Here is a 17,879-nt window from a genome sequence, read left to right on the forward strand (position 1 = left end):
ACTAGGTGTGCTGGGATTGGCCTGACAGCGCTGTGTTTCACTTGGTGCTAGATGAATGCAGTTACATTAGTACTGTACATGGTGTCTCTCTTTCTCTCTGTCTCCATATCCACTAGATGCTATATGAATGCAGTTACATTAGCATTGCCCTGTGCTCTCCCTCTGTGTGTGTATGCACTGGGTGTCCTGGGGGCCAGCCTGACATTTTGCTGGGTTTCTCTCGGTGCTAGATGAATGCAGCTACATTAGTATTGTACTGTGGTGCTCTCTCTCTCTCTCTCTGTATCCGCTAGCTGGTAGATGAATGCAGTGACACTGGTACTACCCTGTGTGTGTCTGTGTGCTTCCGGGGCCGGACTGGGTTGCTGTGGGATGAGGGAGGGCTCAGTCTGAGACGGGGCGGGTTTGTCGATGCTTTGTCATTTTTGGCGAGTGCAGTTGAAGCGAAGTCAGTTGGAGGGCAGCCCCCGGAGCCGGGCACAGCCGCTGGGACAGTGAGGGTGTGTGTGTGAGAGGAGAGACAGAAACAGAAGCTACAGCAACCGGTAAGGGACTGAGTACACACAGAACAACTGCGGAACACGGAGGGCGGACCTTTCCCAGCCGCTAGGTGTGGGATTCTGCTGTGTAATGCCAGGAGGGTCTCTGGGTCCAGTTATTACTGGGTGTGGGATCCTGCTGTGCAAAGCCGATGGGTTTGGTGGGCCGGGAGAGGAGAGAAGTTTGTGGAGCCTGTTCATAACCAGGATCTTGCTCTGTAAACATGGCAGTCCCTACTGCCCGTCATTGCCTATTCCTGGGTAAAGCAGCTGTCTGCCTGTTAGTTATTTCTGGGTCACTGAGTCAGAACCACATGTGAACGAACTGCTGGGAATGTTTTCCCAGTCTTCAAAGAGACTGTTTCAGTCAGGCCTTGGGGATTAAACTGGACTTTGTCAGATGGAGCACAGTGTCATTGTGTGAGTAGGTGGGATGGGAACACAGAGAGAGTACATGGGACAGCTATTCCCTCCTGCTAAAATAAGGTCCAATTCCCCAAACAGTGAGAATGTGCTCACATCCTGGGAGATTAGAAAAATTTGTCAGTGAGGATAACAAAAGTCAGCTGGTTCGTGCAATGATAGGCAGGATGAATGCTGGCCTAACACATTGATCAAAACACACTTCCTCAGCGTTGAGTCAGTCATAGCAAAATTTGACCCCCCCAACCCCATCAGCTCTAACTGCTGCACTGGTTAAAGGGGGAACGGGGTGGTCATGAGGGTGGAGCTCAGGCAGATTGGGAAGTGTAGAGGGAGCTTTACTCTGTATCTAACCCCGTGCTGTCCCTGCCCTGGGAATGTTTGATGTGCAGAGGGAGTTTGTGTCATTGCATGAGGTAGTTTTAAGTTCCTTTCCTGTGCTGCGTCATTATTTGACTGACCTCTGATACAGGCACTTACTTGTTGTCTAACTGGAGAGTTGTTGACTCTAAGGTTGGGCTTTCAGACTCAGGCTGTGCACTGTGCAGTCTGAATGAGACGGTGCAGGCCTTATCTGATAAGGCCCTGAACAGGAATGAAGTGCCAGTGGGACAGAAACATTGCAAGTTCAGCAGCCAAAGTGAATGTCGAATTCTCTCTCCCACCCTATCCGCGTGAAATGTTTGTTTTGGCACTGAAGTTCTGTGTTCACTATGCAGTGTTTGTTTTGGATTTTACACATACTGGGCGTTTATAGAGGAGTACAGAACCCCTGATCTTTGAAATGAGGGTATTATGCAGATAGATTGGCGCGCAGAGATCACATCCAGGTTGCAAGGTCATAGGTTAGGGGCACTTTGGAGAATTGATATCAGAGCCGGATGATAGCATGTGTTGGGTTACTGTGCATGGGGGAGGGTATGTGTGTGTGTGTGTATGAGAGAGAGAGAGAGAGAGAACACAGTGCATAATCGATTAGAGTGTGTTATAATTCCCCTCACGTTCTGTTTCTGCAGTCAGGTCTTAATCCTCCTGGTTAAATGTCTAATTATGTTGAGAGCTGTAGTCAGTGGTGTGTGTGTGCACTGTAAATCTCTTATCTCCAACACCCAGTCATTTCTGAGCTTGGCCTTGATTCAACCACACTGTCCTGTTGTGACTGGATACAATGTGTCTGGCTGTACAGTCACTCTCTCTGCACTTTGGGAAGGGGAGAGTCAGCTCCTTAAATCAGCCCCTCATCGAGGGGGGTATGGGGTGGGGGGTCACTGGGGGAGCATCTGATTGTCCTCCATTCAGTCCAATAAACAGTTCACGATCTGAAAGCTGGAGAGAGAGTGACGAGGCATAGAAAGACACACTGTCCCTCTGGCCGATACAGTCACTCACTCCCTGTGCTCAGGGAAGGTAGGAATGCTTGAAATGACTCTGTTTGGGAGAGACAGTTAAAGGGACACCTGGGAGAATTCTGTGAACGAACTGCCTTTCTCAAGTCGACCGAGGAGTTAGGAGCAGGTGTTGGGGGTGTGTGATTTCGATGTGAGGGCTGAGTGAGGGGTTCTCTAACCCCCCCCGACATTGTTCACCCTCGGAGCGGGGAAGCTCAGCGTTGCCTGGCTGTAATCGCAAACACAGTGCTGTCTCGGATAGTGTATGCTGCCTTTGGTAATGAAAATATGCTCATGTTGAGACACAGCCTGGGGGCCCTGACTCTATCAGCTGCGCCCGGTTTAAACAGGACCTGGGGATTTCTGCTGTGTGGTGTTGGGTTTTGATGTCCAGGAGGAAGCTCCCACAGCTACCTAGAATACACCTCCTCCCACCCACCTTCCTGCAAAAATGCTATCCCCTATTCCCAATTCCTTCACCTCCACCGCATCTGCTCCCAGGATGAGGCATTCCACTCCCGTACATCTCAGTTGTCCTCGTTTTTCAAGGACCGTAACTTCCCCTCCTCGGTGGTCGAGAACGCCCTCAACCGTGTCTCCCACATCTCCCGCACCTCATCCCTCACACCCCGTCCACGCAATAAGAACCAAAAAAGAATCCCCCTCGTCCTCACGTACCACCCCACCAACCTCTGGATCCAACGCATCATCCTCCGACACTTCCGCCATCTGCAATCCGACCCCACCACCGAAGACATCTTTCCCTCCCCACCCTTATCTGCTTTCCGGAGGGATAACTCTCTCCGTGACTCCCTTGTCCGCTCCACACTCCCCTCCAGCTCCACCACACCCGGCACTTTTCCCTGCAACCGCAGGAAGTGCTACACCTGCCCCCATACCTCCTCCCTCACCCCCATCCCAGGCCCCAAGAAGACTTTCCACATCAAGCAGATGTTCACCTGCACATCTGCCAATGTGGTATACTGCATCCGCTGTACCCGGTGTGGCTTCCTCTACATCGGGGAAACCAAGCGGAGGCTCGGGGACCGCTTTGCAGAACACCTACGCTCGGTTCGCAATAAACAACTGCACCTCCCAGTCGCGAACCATTTCAACTCCCCCTCCCATTCCTCAGACGACATGTCCATCCTGGGCCTCCTGCAGTGCCACAACGATGCCACCCAAAGATTGCAGGAACAGCACCTCATATTTCACTTGGGAACCCTGCAGCTCAATGGTATCAATGCGGACTTCACAAGCTTCAAAATCTCCCCTCCCCCAACCGCATCCCAAAACCAGCCCAGCTCGTCCCCGCCTCCCTAACCTGTCCTTTCTCCCATCTATCCCCTCCTCCCACCTCAAGCCCCACTCCCATCTCCTACCTACTAGCCTCATCCTGACCCTTTACCTGTCCGTCCTCCCTGGACTGACCTATCCCCTCCCTAACTCCCCACCTACACTCACCTTTACTGGCTCCATCCCCGCCTCTTCGACCTGTTTGTTTCCTCTCCACCTATCCTCTCCTCTATCCCTCTTCTATCCGCCTCCCACTCTCTCCCTATTTATTTCAAAACTCCCTTCCCCTCCCCCTTTTCTGATGAAGGGTCTAGGCCCGAAATGTCAGCCTCTCTGCTCCTATGACGCTGCTTGGCCTGCTGTGTTCATCCAGCCCTGCACCTTGTTGTCTAGGAAGCTAACGCTGCCTGTCTGCAGATATTAGCATTTTACAAGAACAGGTTCAGGAATTAGAATCCATGGGGGGAAAAACAAATCCCAGGAGCAGTAAATGGCAGCATAACGAGACGGGGAGAGAGGGAGAATAGTGCACAGTATCAAGGCCAGTAGTAAGGGGCATGTGTAGAAGCAAAAGGGACTGAATGAAAGACGGGGTTAGCAGTGAACGAGGGACAGTTTGACTGACTCTCCAGTATTTTCTGTGCATTTTCTTTGAGCAGTTATCTGGGGAGGAATTGCAGAGCTGTTTCAGTAAGAGCAAGAGAAGCCCCTGATTCGGGAATACTGGGGTAGAATGGTTGCTGTTCGGGGCTGGGGGCTAGTGGGTGTGTGTTTTTAAACGCTGTGAGAAACTCCTCGTGGATTCACAGATTTACCTGGAAATGGGAGTTGTAGCTACAGGGCATTCTCACACCAAACAGTGTGTGAGGAGGTTACTGACCTCGGATCCCATCTCCCTGTATCTTCACGCTATCCAACCACCCTGCTCAAGTTCAGAAGGAGAGGAAAAGGATGAGCTGGTTAACTATAATTGGCCTTGCACAAGTGGTGAGGGGACTGTTAGTGTTTAGAAAGGTCTGGCTTTTGATGGACTCTTGGCACAGGTTAGCGAAAGGTTTGACTTACATCACTAAGGCAGAAACCAACCTGTATTTTATAAATTTATTGACCACTTCCATTACCACAGGGGTCTTTTACCAGGAACCCAGTGTCTTGTACAGACCAGGAGAAAACTTCCCCAAACTCTATGCTTCTTTTAGCGCCAGTCTGATCTTTGAGTGGTTTCAGTCAGCTGTTCATAGCTCAGTTATCTGTGATTATCTGACTGATAAGATTGAACAAGCAGTGGGGGTGTTATGGCTATATCGAGACTTCCTCTAGGCCATTTAAACCTGTTTACACTGGTCTGAGCATCTGTCATGTCAGCCCAACAAGTGGGAACAGTGTGGGCTGTTCAGCAGATCCGCACAAAGTAATCGATAAAGGTGTATCACAGGCTGGGGTTGTGGAGCTAAATAATCTTTGTCAGATTGTCAAAATGTAGCTAGTGGTATACGTCAGGAATCTGTAAATTTCTCTTTAGACAAGGCACAAGTCAGGAGTGTGATGGAATACTCCCCACTTGCCTGGATGGGTACAGCACGAACATCAGTCAAGAAGTTTGACACCATCCAGGCCAAAACAGCCCACTTGATTGGCACTACATCCACAAGCATCTACTTCCTCCACCACAGACGCTCAGTAGCAGCAGTGTGTACTATCTACAAGATGCACTGCAGAAATTCACCAAAGATCCTCAGACAGCACCTTCCAAACCCACGATCACTTCCACCTAGAAGGACAAGGGCAGCAGATATATGGGAACGCCATCTCCTTCAAGTTCCCAACGTAGCCACTCCCCATCCTGACTTAGAAATACATCGCCGTTCCTTCACTGTTGCTGGGTCTCAGTCCTGGAATTCCCTCCCTAATGGCATTGTGAATGTGCCTGCAGCGCATTACCAGAAGATAGAGGAGCAGAATCAGACCATTCACCCCATCAAGTCTAATCCACTATTTGATCATGGCTCATATTTTTCTCAACCCAATTCTCCCCTTAACCCTTGATCCCCTTGCTAATCAAGAACCTATCTACCTCCATCTTAAATACACTCAATGACTTGGTCTCCACAGCTCTCTGTGACAGTGAGTTCCACAGACTCACCGCCCTCTGGCTGAAGAAATTCCTCCTCATCGCAGTTCTAAATGGTCATCCCCTCACTCTGAGGCTGTGCCCTCGCGTCCTAGTCTCTCCTCCTACTGGAAGCAGCTTCTCCATATCCATTCTAACCAGGCCTCTCAGTATTCTGTAAGTTTCAATGAGATTCCCCTCATCCTTCGAAACTCCATTGACTACAGATCCACAGTCTTCAACTGCTCCTCGGATGACAAGCCCTTTATCCCTGGGATCTTACTTGTGAACCTTTTCTGAATCCCCTCCACGGCCAGCGCATCTTTCCTTAGACACGGGGCCCAAAACTGCTCCCAATATTCCAAACGCGGTCTGCCCAGAGTCTTATCCAGCCTCAGCAGCACATCTCTGCTGTTGTATTCCAGCTCTCTTGAAATGAATGCTAACACTGCATTTGCCTTCCTAACTGCCAACTGAACCTGCACATTAACCTTAAGATAATCCTGAACTAGGATTCCCAAGTCACTTTGTGCTTCACTTTTCCAAAATCTTTCCCCATTTAGAAAATAGTCTATGCCTCTATTCTTCCTACCAAAGTGCATAAAACCTCACCGTTTCCGACATTGTATTCCAGCTTCCACTTCTTTGCCCACTCTCCTAGCCTATTGAATGTTGCTTAAAGACAGAATCAACCCTCAGTTGAATTACTTACTCAGGCTCAAAATAAGATACCACGGAGACGATACTACAGCGAGTTAATAATACTTAGTGGACTGCAGTGGTTCAAGAAAGCAGCTCACCAGGACCTCAACTAGGGACAGGCAATAAATTGCTGGCCTAGGTGCATTGAAGAAAACTCTTCTTGTCTGTGTGTACGAATGATGAAAACTTCACAGAGCGATATTAAACAAGCTTTCCAGATGTCTTCCAGTTTTTTTGTGGAGGAGGGAACGTTAAAAACAATGTGAGAGGGGCTGAGATGGGCCAGGAATTGGGCAGGTGGATGGTACAGGCAGCTAGTTCAGTGAAGGTGAATGTGAGACAGTAAATGCTGAGGAGACATTAAGCATTCAGGAATATCAGTCGAACTTTTCAGTAGAAATGAGACACGGGGGATCTTGGGTTAGAATTGCTGTGAAAACAGGACTGGCAGTGGGAAATCACACACAACCCAATATATAGGTACAATGAATACAAGAAAGACATGATCCTGTTCCATTTGGTGTCACAGCTTCTGTGTTAGAGCTGTCCACTGTTTACTGTCTCTCTGAAAACCTTCCCTTGTGTTGTTGGCTGGTGCTGGGGTTCACGGTATATGATCATGGTTCAATACTGTGCACCACTTTGGAAAGTCAGCAAGGATATTAAAGCCACAGAGCATGGCCATAGGAAATCCTCCGAGGGATGGCCTAGTGGTATTGTAACCAGACTATGAATCCAGAGACCCAGATAATGATCTGGGGACCTGGGTTCAAATCCCAACACAGCAGAAGGTGGAATTTGAGTTCAACAAAAAAGTATGCAGAGTCTAATGTTAGTCGTGAAACTGTTGTTGATTGTTGGAAAAGTCCGCCTGGTTCAATAATGTCAGAGCAAATTACTGCAGATGCTGGAATCTGTACTGAAAACAATAAATGCTGGAGATCACAGTGGGTTAGGCAGCATCCATGGAGAGAGAGAGAGAGCAAGCTAACGTTTCGAGTCTAGATGATTCTTCTTCCTCATTGATCTCCAGCATTTTTTGCTTTGAGTTTGGTTCAGTAATGTCCTTTTAGGGAAGGAAATCAGCCATCCTTACCTGGTCTGGCCTGCATGTGACTCCAGACCAACAGCAATGTGGTTGACTGTTAACCCCAAATAGAGACGAGCAATAAATTCTGGCCCTAGCTAGTGGCATTCACAGCCTGTGAATGAATTAAAAAAAACTATTTGGAAATGAGGAATTGGAGTGGAGAACTTACGGGATGTCTGAAAGAAGTGTTCGACATTAGGAAAGTGTTTACGAGGTTAACAGAGCAAGGGTATGTTTCTGCAGGTTCCTGATGTTGAATGTTTTAGATGTCGAAGATCAGGGGAATGTTTTTGTACAGTGGATTATTAGAGTCCATGTTATCAGAATGGTTGTTCGTAGCTGAACCGTTGAAGAAGATGTCTTGGAGAAATTGTTTGAAAGGGTGTGGAGAAACAAGGGGAGCTGGGCAGGGCTGGAGATGGCAGTGGTGAGGCAGGTATATGGAGTAGCAGTGGGCTGAATGGCTTCTTTCTGTGCTCTAACATCTCCGATTGTTTCTTAGTGGTCACAGAGTCTGCTCCACTTGGTGTCACAGCCTCTGTGTTGGAGCTGCCCACTGTTTACTCTCTCTCTGAAAACCTTCCCTTGTATTGTTGGCTGGTGACTGGTGCTGGGGTTCACGTGCCATGCGTGCCCAGCTGTGCTTTGGCCAAGTGCCAGCTGCTGAGATTGAGGCAGTGGGTGTTGCAGGCTTCTGGGACAGACCTGACTCCAGCTAATGTGGCAGATGCGATCCTAGTACCATTCTTGGACACTGTACCCTGTGCTGTGTGACCTTTTTACATGTGCCTGATGTCTGAAAACAGCTCCTTTCTCTTGCAGCTGTGGGAGGGTGAAGATAGATCACTGGGGAGGAGTTACTGCTGGTATTTGAGGATTTTTACTATGGAATCAATATGGTGGGCGTCGATTTCGGCTTGTGAGAGGCGAAGCAACAATCCTGACTTGTGTACTACTCGGACTGATAAACAACTTGCGAGGAGCCTACTGGATGTCCTGGAGTTAACACAGAAAGCATTCACTGATTGTATTCACTGGAGTTTAGAAGAATGAGGCGGGGGCGACTCTCATAGAAACCCATGAAATTCTAACAGAACTAAGACAAGTAAGATGCAGGAAGGATGTTCCCCAATGGTGGGGAAACCCAGAACCAAGGGGTCCTTTGTTTAAAGATAAGGGACTGAGATGAGGAGACATTTCTTCATCCAGGAGTGGTGAGCCTGTGTAATTCACTATCACAGAAAGTGGTCAAGGCTAAAACATTGCGTGTTTTCAAGAAAGAGGTAGTTATAGGTCTCACCAACCTGACTGAATTTTTTGAAGAGGTAATGAGGATAATTGATGAGGGAAGGGCTGTGGATGTAGTTTATATAGACTTTAGTAAGGCTTTTGATAAAGTCCCACATGGCAGATTGGTACAAAAACTAAAATCACAAGGGATTCGGGGTGGCCTGGCTAGATGGATACAAAACTGGCTTGGTCATAGAAAACAGAGGGTAGTGGTGGAAGGATGTTTTTCAGAATGGAGACTGGTAACTAGTGGTGTTCCATAGGGATCAGTCTTGGGTCCTTTGTTGTTTGTCATATATATAAATAATCTGGAGGAAAATGTGAGTGGTCTGATTAGTAAGTTTGCTGATGACATGAAGATTGGTGGAGTTGTTGCTGGTGCCAATGGTTGTGAAAGGATACAACAGGATATAGATAGATTGCCGAGTTGGGCACAGAATTGGCAGATGGAGTTTAATCCAGACATATGTGAGGTGATGCATTTTGGAGGATCAAATTTAGGTGTGGATTATATTGTAAATGGCAGAATCCTTAGGAACACTAACATTCAGATGGATCTGGGCATGCAGGTCCACAGTTCCCTGAAAGTGGCAACACAGGTAGCCAAGGTGATTAAGAAGGCATATGGCATGCTTGCCTTCATTGCCTGGGGCAAGAATTGGCAAAACATGTTGCAGCTATATAAAACCATTGTTAGACTGCATTTGGAGTATTGTGTGCAGTTTTTGTCACCACATTACGAAAAGGATGTGGAAGCTTTGGAGAGAGTACAGAGAAGGTTCACCAGGATGTTGCCTGGCCTCCAGGGCATTGACTATGAGGAAAGGTTAAAAAGACTACGATTGTTTTCACTGGAAAGACGGCATCTGAGAGGAGACGTGATAGAGGTCAACAAAATTATGACAGGCACAGATAGGGTGGATAGTCAGAGGCTTTTTCTCAGGGTTGAAGTTTCAATTACAAGGGAGCACAGGTTCAAGGTGAGAGGGGGAAAGTTTAAGGGAGATGTGCGAGGGAAGTTTTTCATGCAGAGAGTGGTAGCAGCCTGGAATGCACTACCAGAAGACGTGGTGGAAGTGGGCACATTGAAGACATTTAAGAGGCACCTAAATGGGTACATGAATAGGGAGGGAGTAGAGGGATACGGATCGAGAAATGGCAGGTTTGTTCTTAGATTAATTAGGGCATGATGGTCAGCAGAGGCTTGGAGGGCTGAAGGGCCTGTTCCTGTGCTGTACCTTTGCATTTGTTCATTTTGTTCATATAGCGATTGTGTCTAAAGGCATGTGGATATTGGACAGGCTGAGATTAGGGTATTGAGCTTGATGATCAGCTTGATGAATGGCTTGAGGGGCCGAATGGCATCTACTCCTGCTCCTATCCCCTATGTTTCACTGAAGGCAGGATGATGAGGAAGACAGACTGACCAAACCTCGAGCCAACTGTGTGACTTCAGTGTCCACACCTTGGGCCTGTCCTTACCCTATTGACCAAGACTCCCAGAACTTTGTCCTTCTTTCTCTTTCTGGGAGTCACTTGGCTTATTTTCCAGCATGTTACTCCAGTGAGGAGTAAGAGTGACTCTGCATGACATGTCCAGTAAATCTTTGCTCCAAGGGGAGTTTATCCTTTTGAAGGCATGGCCTCCAGAACTAAACACAGGAGTTCTGGGGGGGTGTGTGTGTGTGTGTGGTCCAACCAGGTTTGTGCAGCTGTATATGACTTTCTTTCTACTAAAATACTGTGGAGGCTGGAAATCTGAAACAAACTCTAGAAAATGCCAGAGACTGTCAGCACGTCTGGCAGCGTTTGTGGAGAGGGAGACAGAGTCAACATTTCAAATCCTATATGACTCTTCTTCACATTGTTTTCAGTTAACTCTGTTTCTCTCAGCACAGAGGCTGTCAGACCTGCTGAGTTCCTCCAGCAATCTCTGTCCTTCTTGGTCGAGAGATTTTTTTTTTGTTGGATTTCTCTTTGGATAATCTTGTGTTCTCGGATCACGAGACCTTTTTGAATCCCCGTTGCTTCTAGCTTTTCACCATTGAGAAAGAAGTCGATAATATTTGCTACCTGCCCCAAAGTGCACCCCCTTTCCTGTTTGCCTTCCATTACAGTCCAGTAGCCGGAGTTTTACTTGTTTCTCTTATCAATAAGATACATAATAAAATACTCCAGCAGAGAAGGAGGTACCTGGAGTCTGTGACAGCCCTCACAGAGGGCAAAGCAGAAGTGAAGCTGGAGGGGGCTGTGATAATAAGCTACAGAGCACTGTCAAAGGAGAGATCACCACATACAACGACAGCCTGTAGTGATCCAGACTAGAGTGGGGCTGGGTGAATATTGAAAGCACAGTAACTGTAGCAGCTTTATACCAGACTGCGAGTGCTTAATGTTGAACAGGATCTTAACGTGACAGACTGAGAAGCAGCCGAGGCTGGAGAGCTCTCTGATTCGAGACAGCAAGTGATTGTTTGCCTGAAGCATGGGTGTATCCCAGTGCCATGACAACAGGCTGTAATATAAACGACTCACTGCACACACCAACACTAAGAGAAATTCACACAGGAATGCAGATGGCTCCCTGTCTGTGGGAAGGGGGGCAGGGGGACTGTTCACAAAACACACAAAATCAGAGAGGGAGAGTCTACCCTGGGTATAGTCACTGTACACTGAACACAGGGGATCAGAGAGGGAACATCCACCCCCATGATCTCTGTGGGTTCAGTCTGTAGACATCGTCAGGTTTTGCTTGTAAACACTGTGGGGTTTTGTTGGTACACACTGTCTGGTATAGGATGGAGAGTTTGCACAGTGAGTTAGTGTCTATTGTCCTTTCCACAGAGTGAACAGGAACTCACAATGGGCGAATACATTGAGAAACGTGACACGTGTGGCACCATCTGCCTCAAGTACCTGCTGTTCATCTTCAACTTCTTCTTCTGGGTAAGTCTGAGAGCTTACACCAAGACCCCACCCCCCCAGGGCCTTGGCACTGGTTTCAGCAGGACATTGGGGCAGGGATGGGTTGGAATGGGGGTTGCACTCCTACAGGTTGTGGGCTATATAAGGATACAGTGAGCGGTACAGGATGGAGGGCTGCCTGATAGGATAGTCAGTGTTTGATGAGTGGACAAGGCTGTACTGGGAGTGTTTGATGGGGGACAGTGTAGAGGGAGCTTTACTCTGTATCTAACCCCATGCTGTCCTCACCCTGGGAGTGTTTGATGGGGGACAGTGTAGAGGGAGCTTTACTCTGTATCTAATCCCGTGCTGTCCCTGTCCTGGGAGTGTTTGGGGGACAGTGTAGAGGGAGCTTTACTCTGTATCTAGCATTGCCCCAGTGGTGTATGTCAGCTGTTGCTGAAGGGCAGAAGGAAAGCACATTGGTTTGAAATTTGGGTGTGAGTATTGTAGCTGGAGATGGTACAGTTTCTGACTGTGATAATTACTAATGTTGGATTAAAGCTGATATTCCTCACTGCCTGCTCTCTGCTGCCCCAGGCCCCTAGTGGGTAACTGTGCCAACGAAAATATCTCTATACCATCAACACTAAGTGCCCCATTGCCTCTCTGCTAATGACCCTGTGCCTCTGTCTATCCCACATTGTTCCCCAACACCTGCCTCAGTCTCACCTTCTGTCCTCCCACCTGTCCCTCAGCCTCCCTGTCCCTCCCTCCCTCCTCACCCCTCACCCACCCTCCTCACCCCTTCCTCAACCCCTCCTCCCCCAGCCCCTCCTCCCCACGCTGTCCCTCGGTCTCCCTCACGACTCTGTGTTCTCCCTTGTAGCTGGCTGGTGGTGTGGTGATGGCGGTTGGCATTTGGACCCTGGTTGAGAAGAGTGACTATATCAGCCTGCTGTCCTCCAGTACCTACGCCGCAACTGCCTACATCCTGGTGGTGGCCGGGGTCATCGTCATGTTGACTGGGATCCTTGGCTGCTGTGCCACGTTTAAGGAGAGGAGGAGCCTACTGCGAGTGGTACAGTAACTGGCTGCACTCTGACCTTTAACCTGACCTAGTCATGAATGTGTGTGTGTGTGTGTGTGTGTGTGTGTGTATGTGTGTGTGTGTGTCCTAATTTGAAATGCTGTTTATTCCTTGATGAACCTCCCTGGTCACATGCTCCTTCAGGGCCATTTTGCCATAATATCAGACAAATTAGCTGCACAAAGAGGCCTCATTGCTTCTTCACCATTCCATTCAATCGTGACTCTTGATCCCACTGTCCATTCAGGTTCCTGAACTCTTGACTCCCCATTGATCAGAACTTTACCTAAACCAGCCTTCCAATGAGGGACACCAATCTAAAGATTAACATTCCTGAGAGAAGGAATTCCTCTTCATAGAGTCATTGAGATATACAACACAGAAATGGACCTTTTGACCTAACTCGTCCGTGCCAACCAGATATCCTAAATAAGTCTAGTCCCATTTGCCAGCATTTGGCCCATATCCCTCTAAACCCTTTCTATTTGTATACCCATCCAGATGCCTTTTAAATGTTGTAATTGTATCAGCCTCCACCACTTCCTCTGGCAGCTCATTCCATACACGCACCACCCTCTGCGTGAAAAAGTTGCCCCCTGGGTCCCTTTTAAACCTTTCCCCCCTCACCTTAAACCCATGCCCTCTAGTTTTGGATTCCCCATTTGACTTTCATGGGACAGCTCTTATTCTGAAACTGTTCCCGCCCCTCCCCGTTTCTCACTTCCCCCGTAAGTGAAACATCCTCTGAGTGTTCGCTCTGTCAAGCCCCACCTCCCCCGTCCCTACTGCCTCACAGCAGTCAGTTCTCGTGTTTGTAGTGGTTCTGTTCCCTGTGGTTACATCCATCCTTCCATAAGTCAGTAGCAAGGACAGTACTGCCCTGTCAGATGGGTAAACACGACCATCCGGGAGACTTTGACCTGTTTGTTTTCATGGAAAATCACAAGCCTCAGAGATGAGGGGCTGGGATTTGAACACACATCAATGTGTTGCTGAGAATTGCTGGTGGGTACAGAGTGTCAGCTGAGCCTGTGAAGCAGTTTTTAAAGTTGCACTGTTACTGGGTGGGGTTGGGGGTGGGTGAATGATATTGATGATTCCTCCTTTACTCATTGTCTGTTGGATTACTGCCAGTCAACTTGTTTTCTCCCATTTCCCGTAGTTCCTCACACTCTGGAGAGTTATACACTGCCTGTAATATCAGTCACTGAAAATGTCATTTCTCAATTAATGTAAACTCTCATTTCTCAAGAGAAATCTATTTTCTCAATTACTGTACCCTGTATTCTCAATTACTGTACCCTGTGTATTCTCAATTACCTGTATATTCTCAATTACTGAACCCTGTAGTCTAAGTTAGTCTGCTAAGGTCCCAGTTGCCCTGCACTTGTTTCTTAGTTATAGCATACTGTGGTTTTCTGTTACAGTACACTAGTCTTGGGTTACAGTATTTTCTCAGTTACAGTACATTTTGGTTTTTGGTTATGTAATCTTGATGAGACACTGTAATCTCAGTTACAATGCACTTTCCTGTTTGCTGTACACAAGGTTGTCTGTTACAGGACACTAGCTCTAGTTACAGTGCACTGTAGACTCTCCTTTAAGTATATTAGTTCACTGTAGTTTCTCCATTACAGTACATTGTAATTTATCGATTATGGTTCATGAGTTTGCTGGTCTGAGTACACGGTAATTTTGCAATCATTACAACGTAAGTAAATAGGTGTGAACCATCAGTTTTGGGGGTGAGATGACAGGGAATGTGACGGTGCCTACTGTCTGACTGTGAGTCTGTTTGTACAGCAGCCTGTACCACAGGGATCTGACTGTGTAGCACGCTCTGCATGGTCACACTGACTGCTTGGTGACAGCTCCAATTTCAGACAGCCCTTCCCCACCAGCTCCCAGAAATTCCCAACCAGCCCAGGCTGAGGGCTGCAGGAAACTGGCAGTGACAGGCTGCTGTCCTAAACTGAGCTCACATGCACAGCTCACACTGACTCAGGGAAAGCGGGGAGGGGAGGAGAGAGACAGACTGCAGGATCCCCAGTGACAGGAAGCTCACCCCCACCCCCTCTGGATGTAATCCAGGTGGGAATCTGGCTGGGTACATCAGATTGTATTGTTGGAACCATCAGCACACAATGCATCAGATTTTACTTCAACGTGAAAACAAAAGTTTATGCATAAAGGAAATGAAGATTAAACAGGATAAACCAAACTATGTACTTAGAACACAAATTCACGATAAAAATACAATCGTATTATTCCTAAAACATTTCTTTATAAATTGAAAGGAAAAGCAACAGCTTTTGTAATGTACTTACACATTCACCTTATATAATACCCACAAACAGCACACATACACGACTTACACTGTGTCTCCATTACTGCAGTAGGTTGAAGTCATTCATAACTTCAGTTCAGAGGTTCAGATTGCAGATAGCTTCCTCTGAGCTTTGAGCAACCTCTTCAGGGATTTACCCCAACACCACTGGCCTGGGACTAACATTAATTCCTTACTCTAAATTAAGCTAGTTTCACAATGTCCTTCCCTTCTCAGAACCACTGGTCTACATAGCCATATTCATCCTAGGATCTCACAGAACATCTCAAAACTCAAAATAAGACAAAAAAATCCTCTGTTGGCTATGGATGTTTCCCTTAAGCTTAAAAAATGCTTTGGACATTTTCAACTGGAGCTTTGAACGTGACAATATACACAGAAAATATTAATTAGACATAAGGCCTCAAAAATTGTTTTAAGACAATTCACCATAGCTACAGAAAAATTTAAAGCTGATTTATTAACATCATGTTAACATGTCAGGCAGGGAGGAAGTGGTCGAGCGAGGGAACCGTGGTTTACTAAAGAAGTTGAATCTCTTGTCAAGAAGAAGAAGGAGGCTTATGTAGAGATGAGGTGTGAAGGCTCAGTTAGGACACTTGAGAGTTACAAGTTAGCCAGGAAGAACCTAAAGAGAGAGCTAAGAAGAGCCAGGAGGGGACATGAGAAGTCTTTAGCAGGTAGGATCAAGGAAAACCCTAAAGCTTTCTATAGGTATGTCAGGAATAAAAGAATGACTAGAGTAAGATTGGGGCCAGTCAAGGACAGTAGTGGGAAGTTGTGCGTGGAGTCCGAAGAGATAGGAGAGGTGCTAAATGAATATTTTTCATCAGTATTCACACAGGAAAAAGACAATGTTGTCGAGGAGAATACTGAGATACAGGCTATTAGACTAGATGGGATTGAGGTTCATAAGGAGGAGGTGTTAGCAATTCTGGGAAGTGTGAAAATAGATAAGTCCCCTGCGCCGGATGGGATTTACCCTTGGATTCTCTGGGAAGCTAGGGAGGAGATTGCAGAGCCTTTGGCTTTGATCTTTATGTCGTCATTGTCTACAGGAATAGTGCCAGAAGACTGGAGACTAGCAAATGTTGTCCCCTTGTTCAAGAAGGGGAGTAGAGACAACCCTGGTAATTATAGACCAGTGAGCCTTACTTCGGTTGTGGGTAAAGTGTTGGAAAGGATTATAAGAGATAGGATTTATAATCATCTAGAAAGGAATAATTTGATTAGGGATAGTCAACACGGTTTTGTGAAGGGTAGGTCGTGCCTCACAAACCTTATTGAGTTCTTTGAGAAGGTGACCAAACAGGTGGATGAGGGTAAAGCGGTTGCTGTGGTGTATATGGATTTCAGTAAAGCGCTTGATAAGGTTCCCCATAGTAGGCTATTGCAGAAAATACGGAGGCATGGGATTGAGGGTGATTTAGCGGTTTGGATCAGAAATTGGCTAGCTGTAAGAAGACAGAGGGTGGTGGTTGATGGGAAGTGTTCATCCTGGAGTTCAGTTACTAGTGGTGTACCTCAAGGATCTGTTTTGGGGCCACTGCTGTTTGTCATTTTTATAAATGACCTGGATGAGGGCGTAGAAGGATGGCTTAGTAAATTTGCGGATGACACCAAAGTCGGTGGAGTTGTGGATAGTGCGGAAGGATGTTGCAGGTTACAGAGGGACATAGATAAGCTGCAGAGCTGGGCTGAGAGCTGGCAAATGGAGTTTAATGCAGAAAAGTGTGAGGTGATTCACTTTGGAAGGAGTAACAGGAATACAGAGTACTGGGCTAATGGTAAGATTCTTGGTAGTGTGGATGAGCAGAGAGATCTCGGTGTCCATGTGCATAGATCACTGAAAGTTGCCACCCAGGTTGATAGGGTTGTTAAGAAGGCGTACGGTGTGTTAGGTTTTATTGGTAGAGGGATTGAGTTTCGGAGCCATGAGGTCATGTTGCAGCTGTACAAAACTCTGGTGCGGTCGCACTTGGAGTATTGTGTACAGTTCTGGTCGCCGCATTATAGGAAGGATGTGGAAGCATTGGAAAGGGTGCAGAGGAAATTTACCAGGATGTTGCCTGGTATGGGGGGAAGGTCTTATGAGGAAAGGCTGAGGGACTTGAGGCTATTTTCGTTAGAGAGAAGAAGGTTAAGAGGTGACTTAATAGAGACATACAAGATGATCAGAGGATTAGATAGGGTGGACAGTGAGAGTTTTTTTCCTCAGATGGTGATGGCTAGCACGAGGGGACATAGCTTTAAATTGAGGGATGATAGATATAGGACAGATGTCAGAGGTAGGTTCTTTACTCAGAGAGCAGTAAGGGCGTGGAATGCCCTGCCTGCAAAAGTAGTAGACTTGCCAACTTTAAGGGCATTTAAATGGTCATTGGATAAACATATGGATGATAATGGAATAGTGTAGGTTAGATGGGCTTCAGATTGGTTTCACAGGTCGGCACAACATCGAGGGCCAAAGGGCCTGTACTGGGCTGTAATGTTCTATGTTCTATCAAAAATACACAAAATAAAACAGGTCTATCACTAAAACAGAACCAAAAACCCAAGAGATTGGGTTTCTGTTCAGGGCCTGTGTGTGTTAGAGGAGACTGGGTTTCTGTTCAGGGCCTGTGTGTGTTATAGGAGACTGGGTTAGTGTTTAGGGCCTGTGTGTGTTACAGGGGCCTGTGTGTGTTACAGGGGCCTGTG

At 47.1% G+C, this 17,879-nt stretch overlaps 1 protein-coding gene across 1 annotated transcript in view; it reads left to right on the forward strand.

Moving 5' to 3' along the window:
• The first annotated feature begins 369 nt into the window (after positions 1-369).
• Positions 370-17,879, forward strand: part of LOC125485225 (CD151 antigen-like) — a 20,038-nt gene continuing 2,528 nt past the window's right edge. The window contains exons 1-3 of the mRNA XM_048607038.1: positions 370-545; positions 11,683-11,784; positions 12,632-12,823. Of these exons, the coding sequence (XP_048462995.1) occupies positions 11,701-11,784; positions 12,632-12,823 (276 nt within the window). The 5' untranslated portion in view covers positions 370-545; positions 11,683-11,700. The remainder of the gene's footprint in view (positions 546-11,682; positions 11,785-12,631; positions 12,824-17,879) is intronic.

Source organism: Rhincodon typus, chromosome 17 (genome assembly GCF_021869965.1).
Source record: "Rhincodon typus isolate 14 chromosome 17, sRhiTyp1.1, whole genome shotgun sequence".
In the NCBI taxonomy this organism is placed as follows: Eukaryota; Metazoa; Chordata; class Chondrichthyes; order Orectolobiformes; family Rhincodontidae; genus Rhincodon; species Rhincodon typus.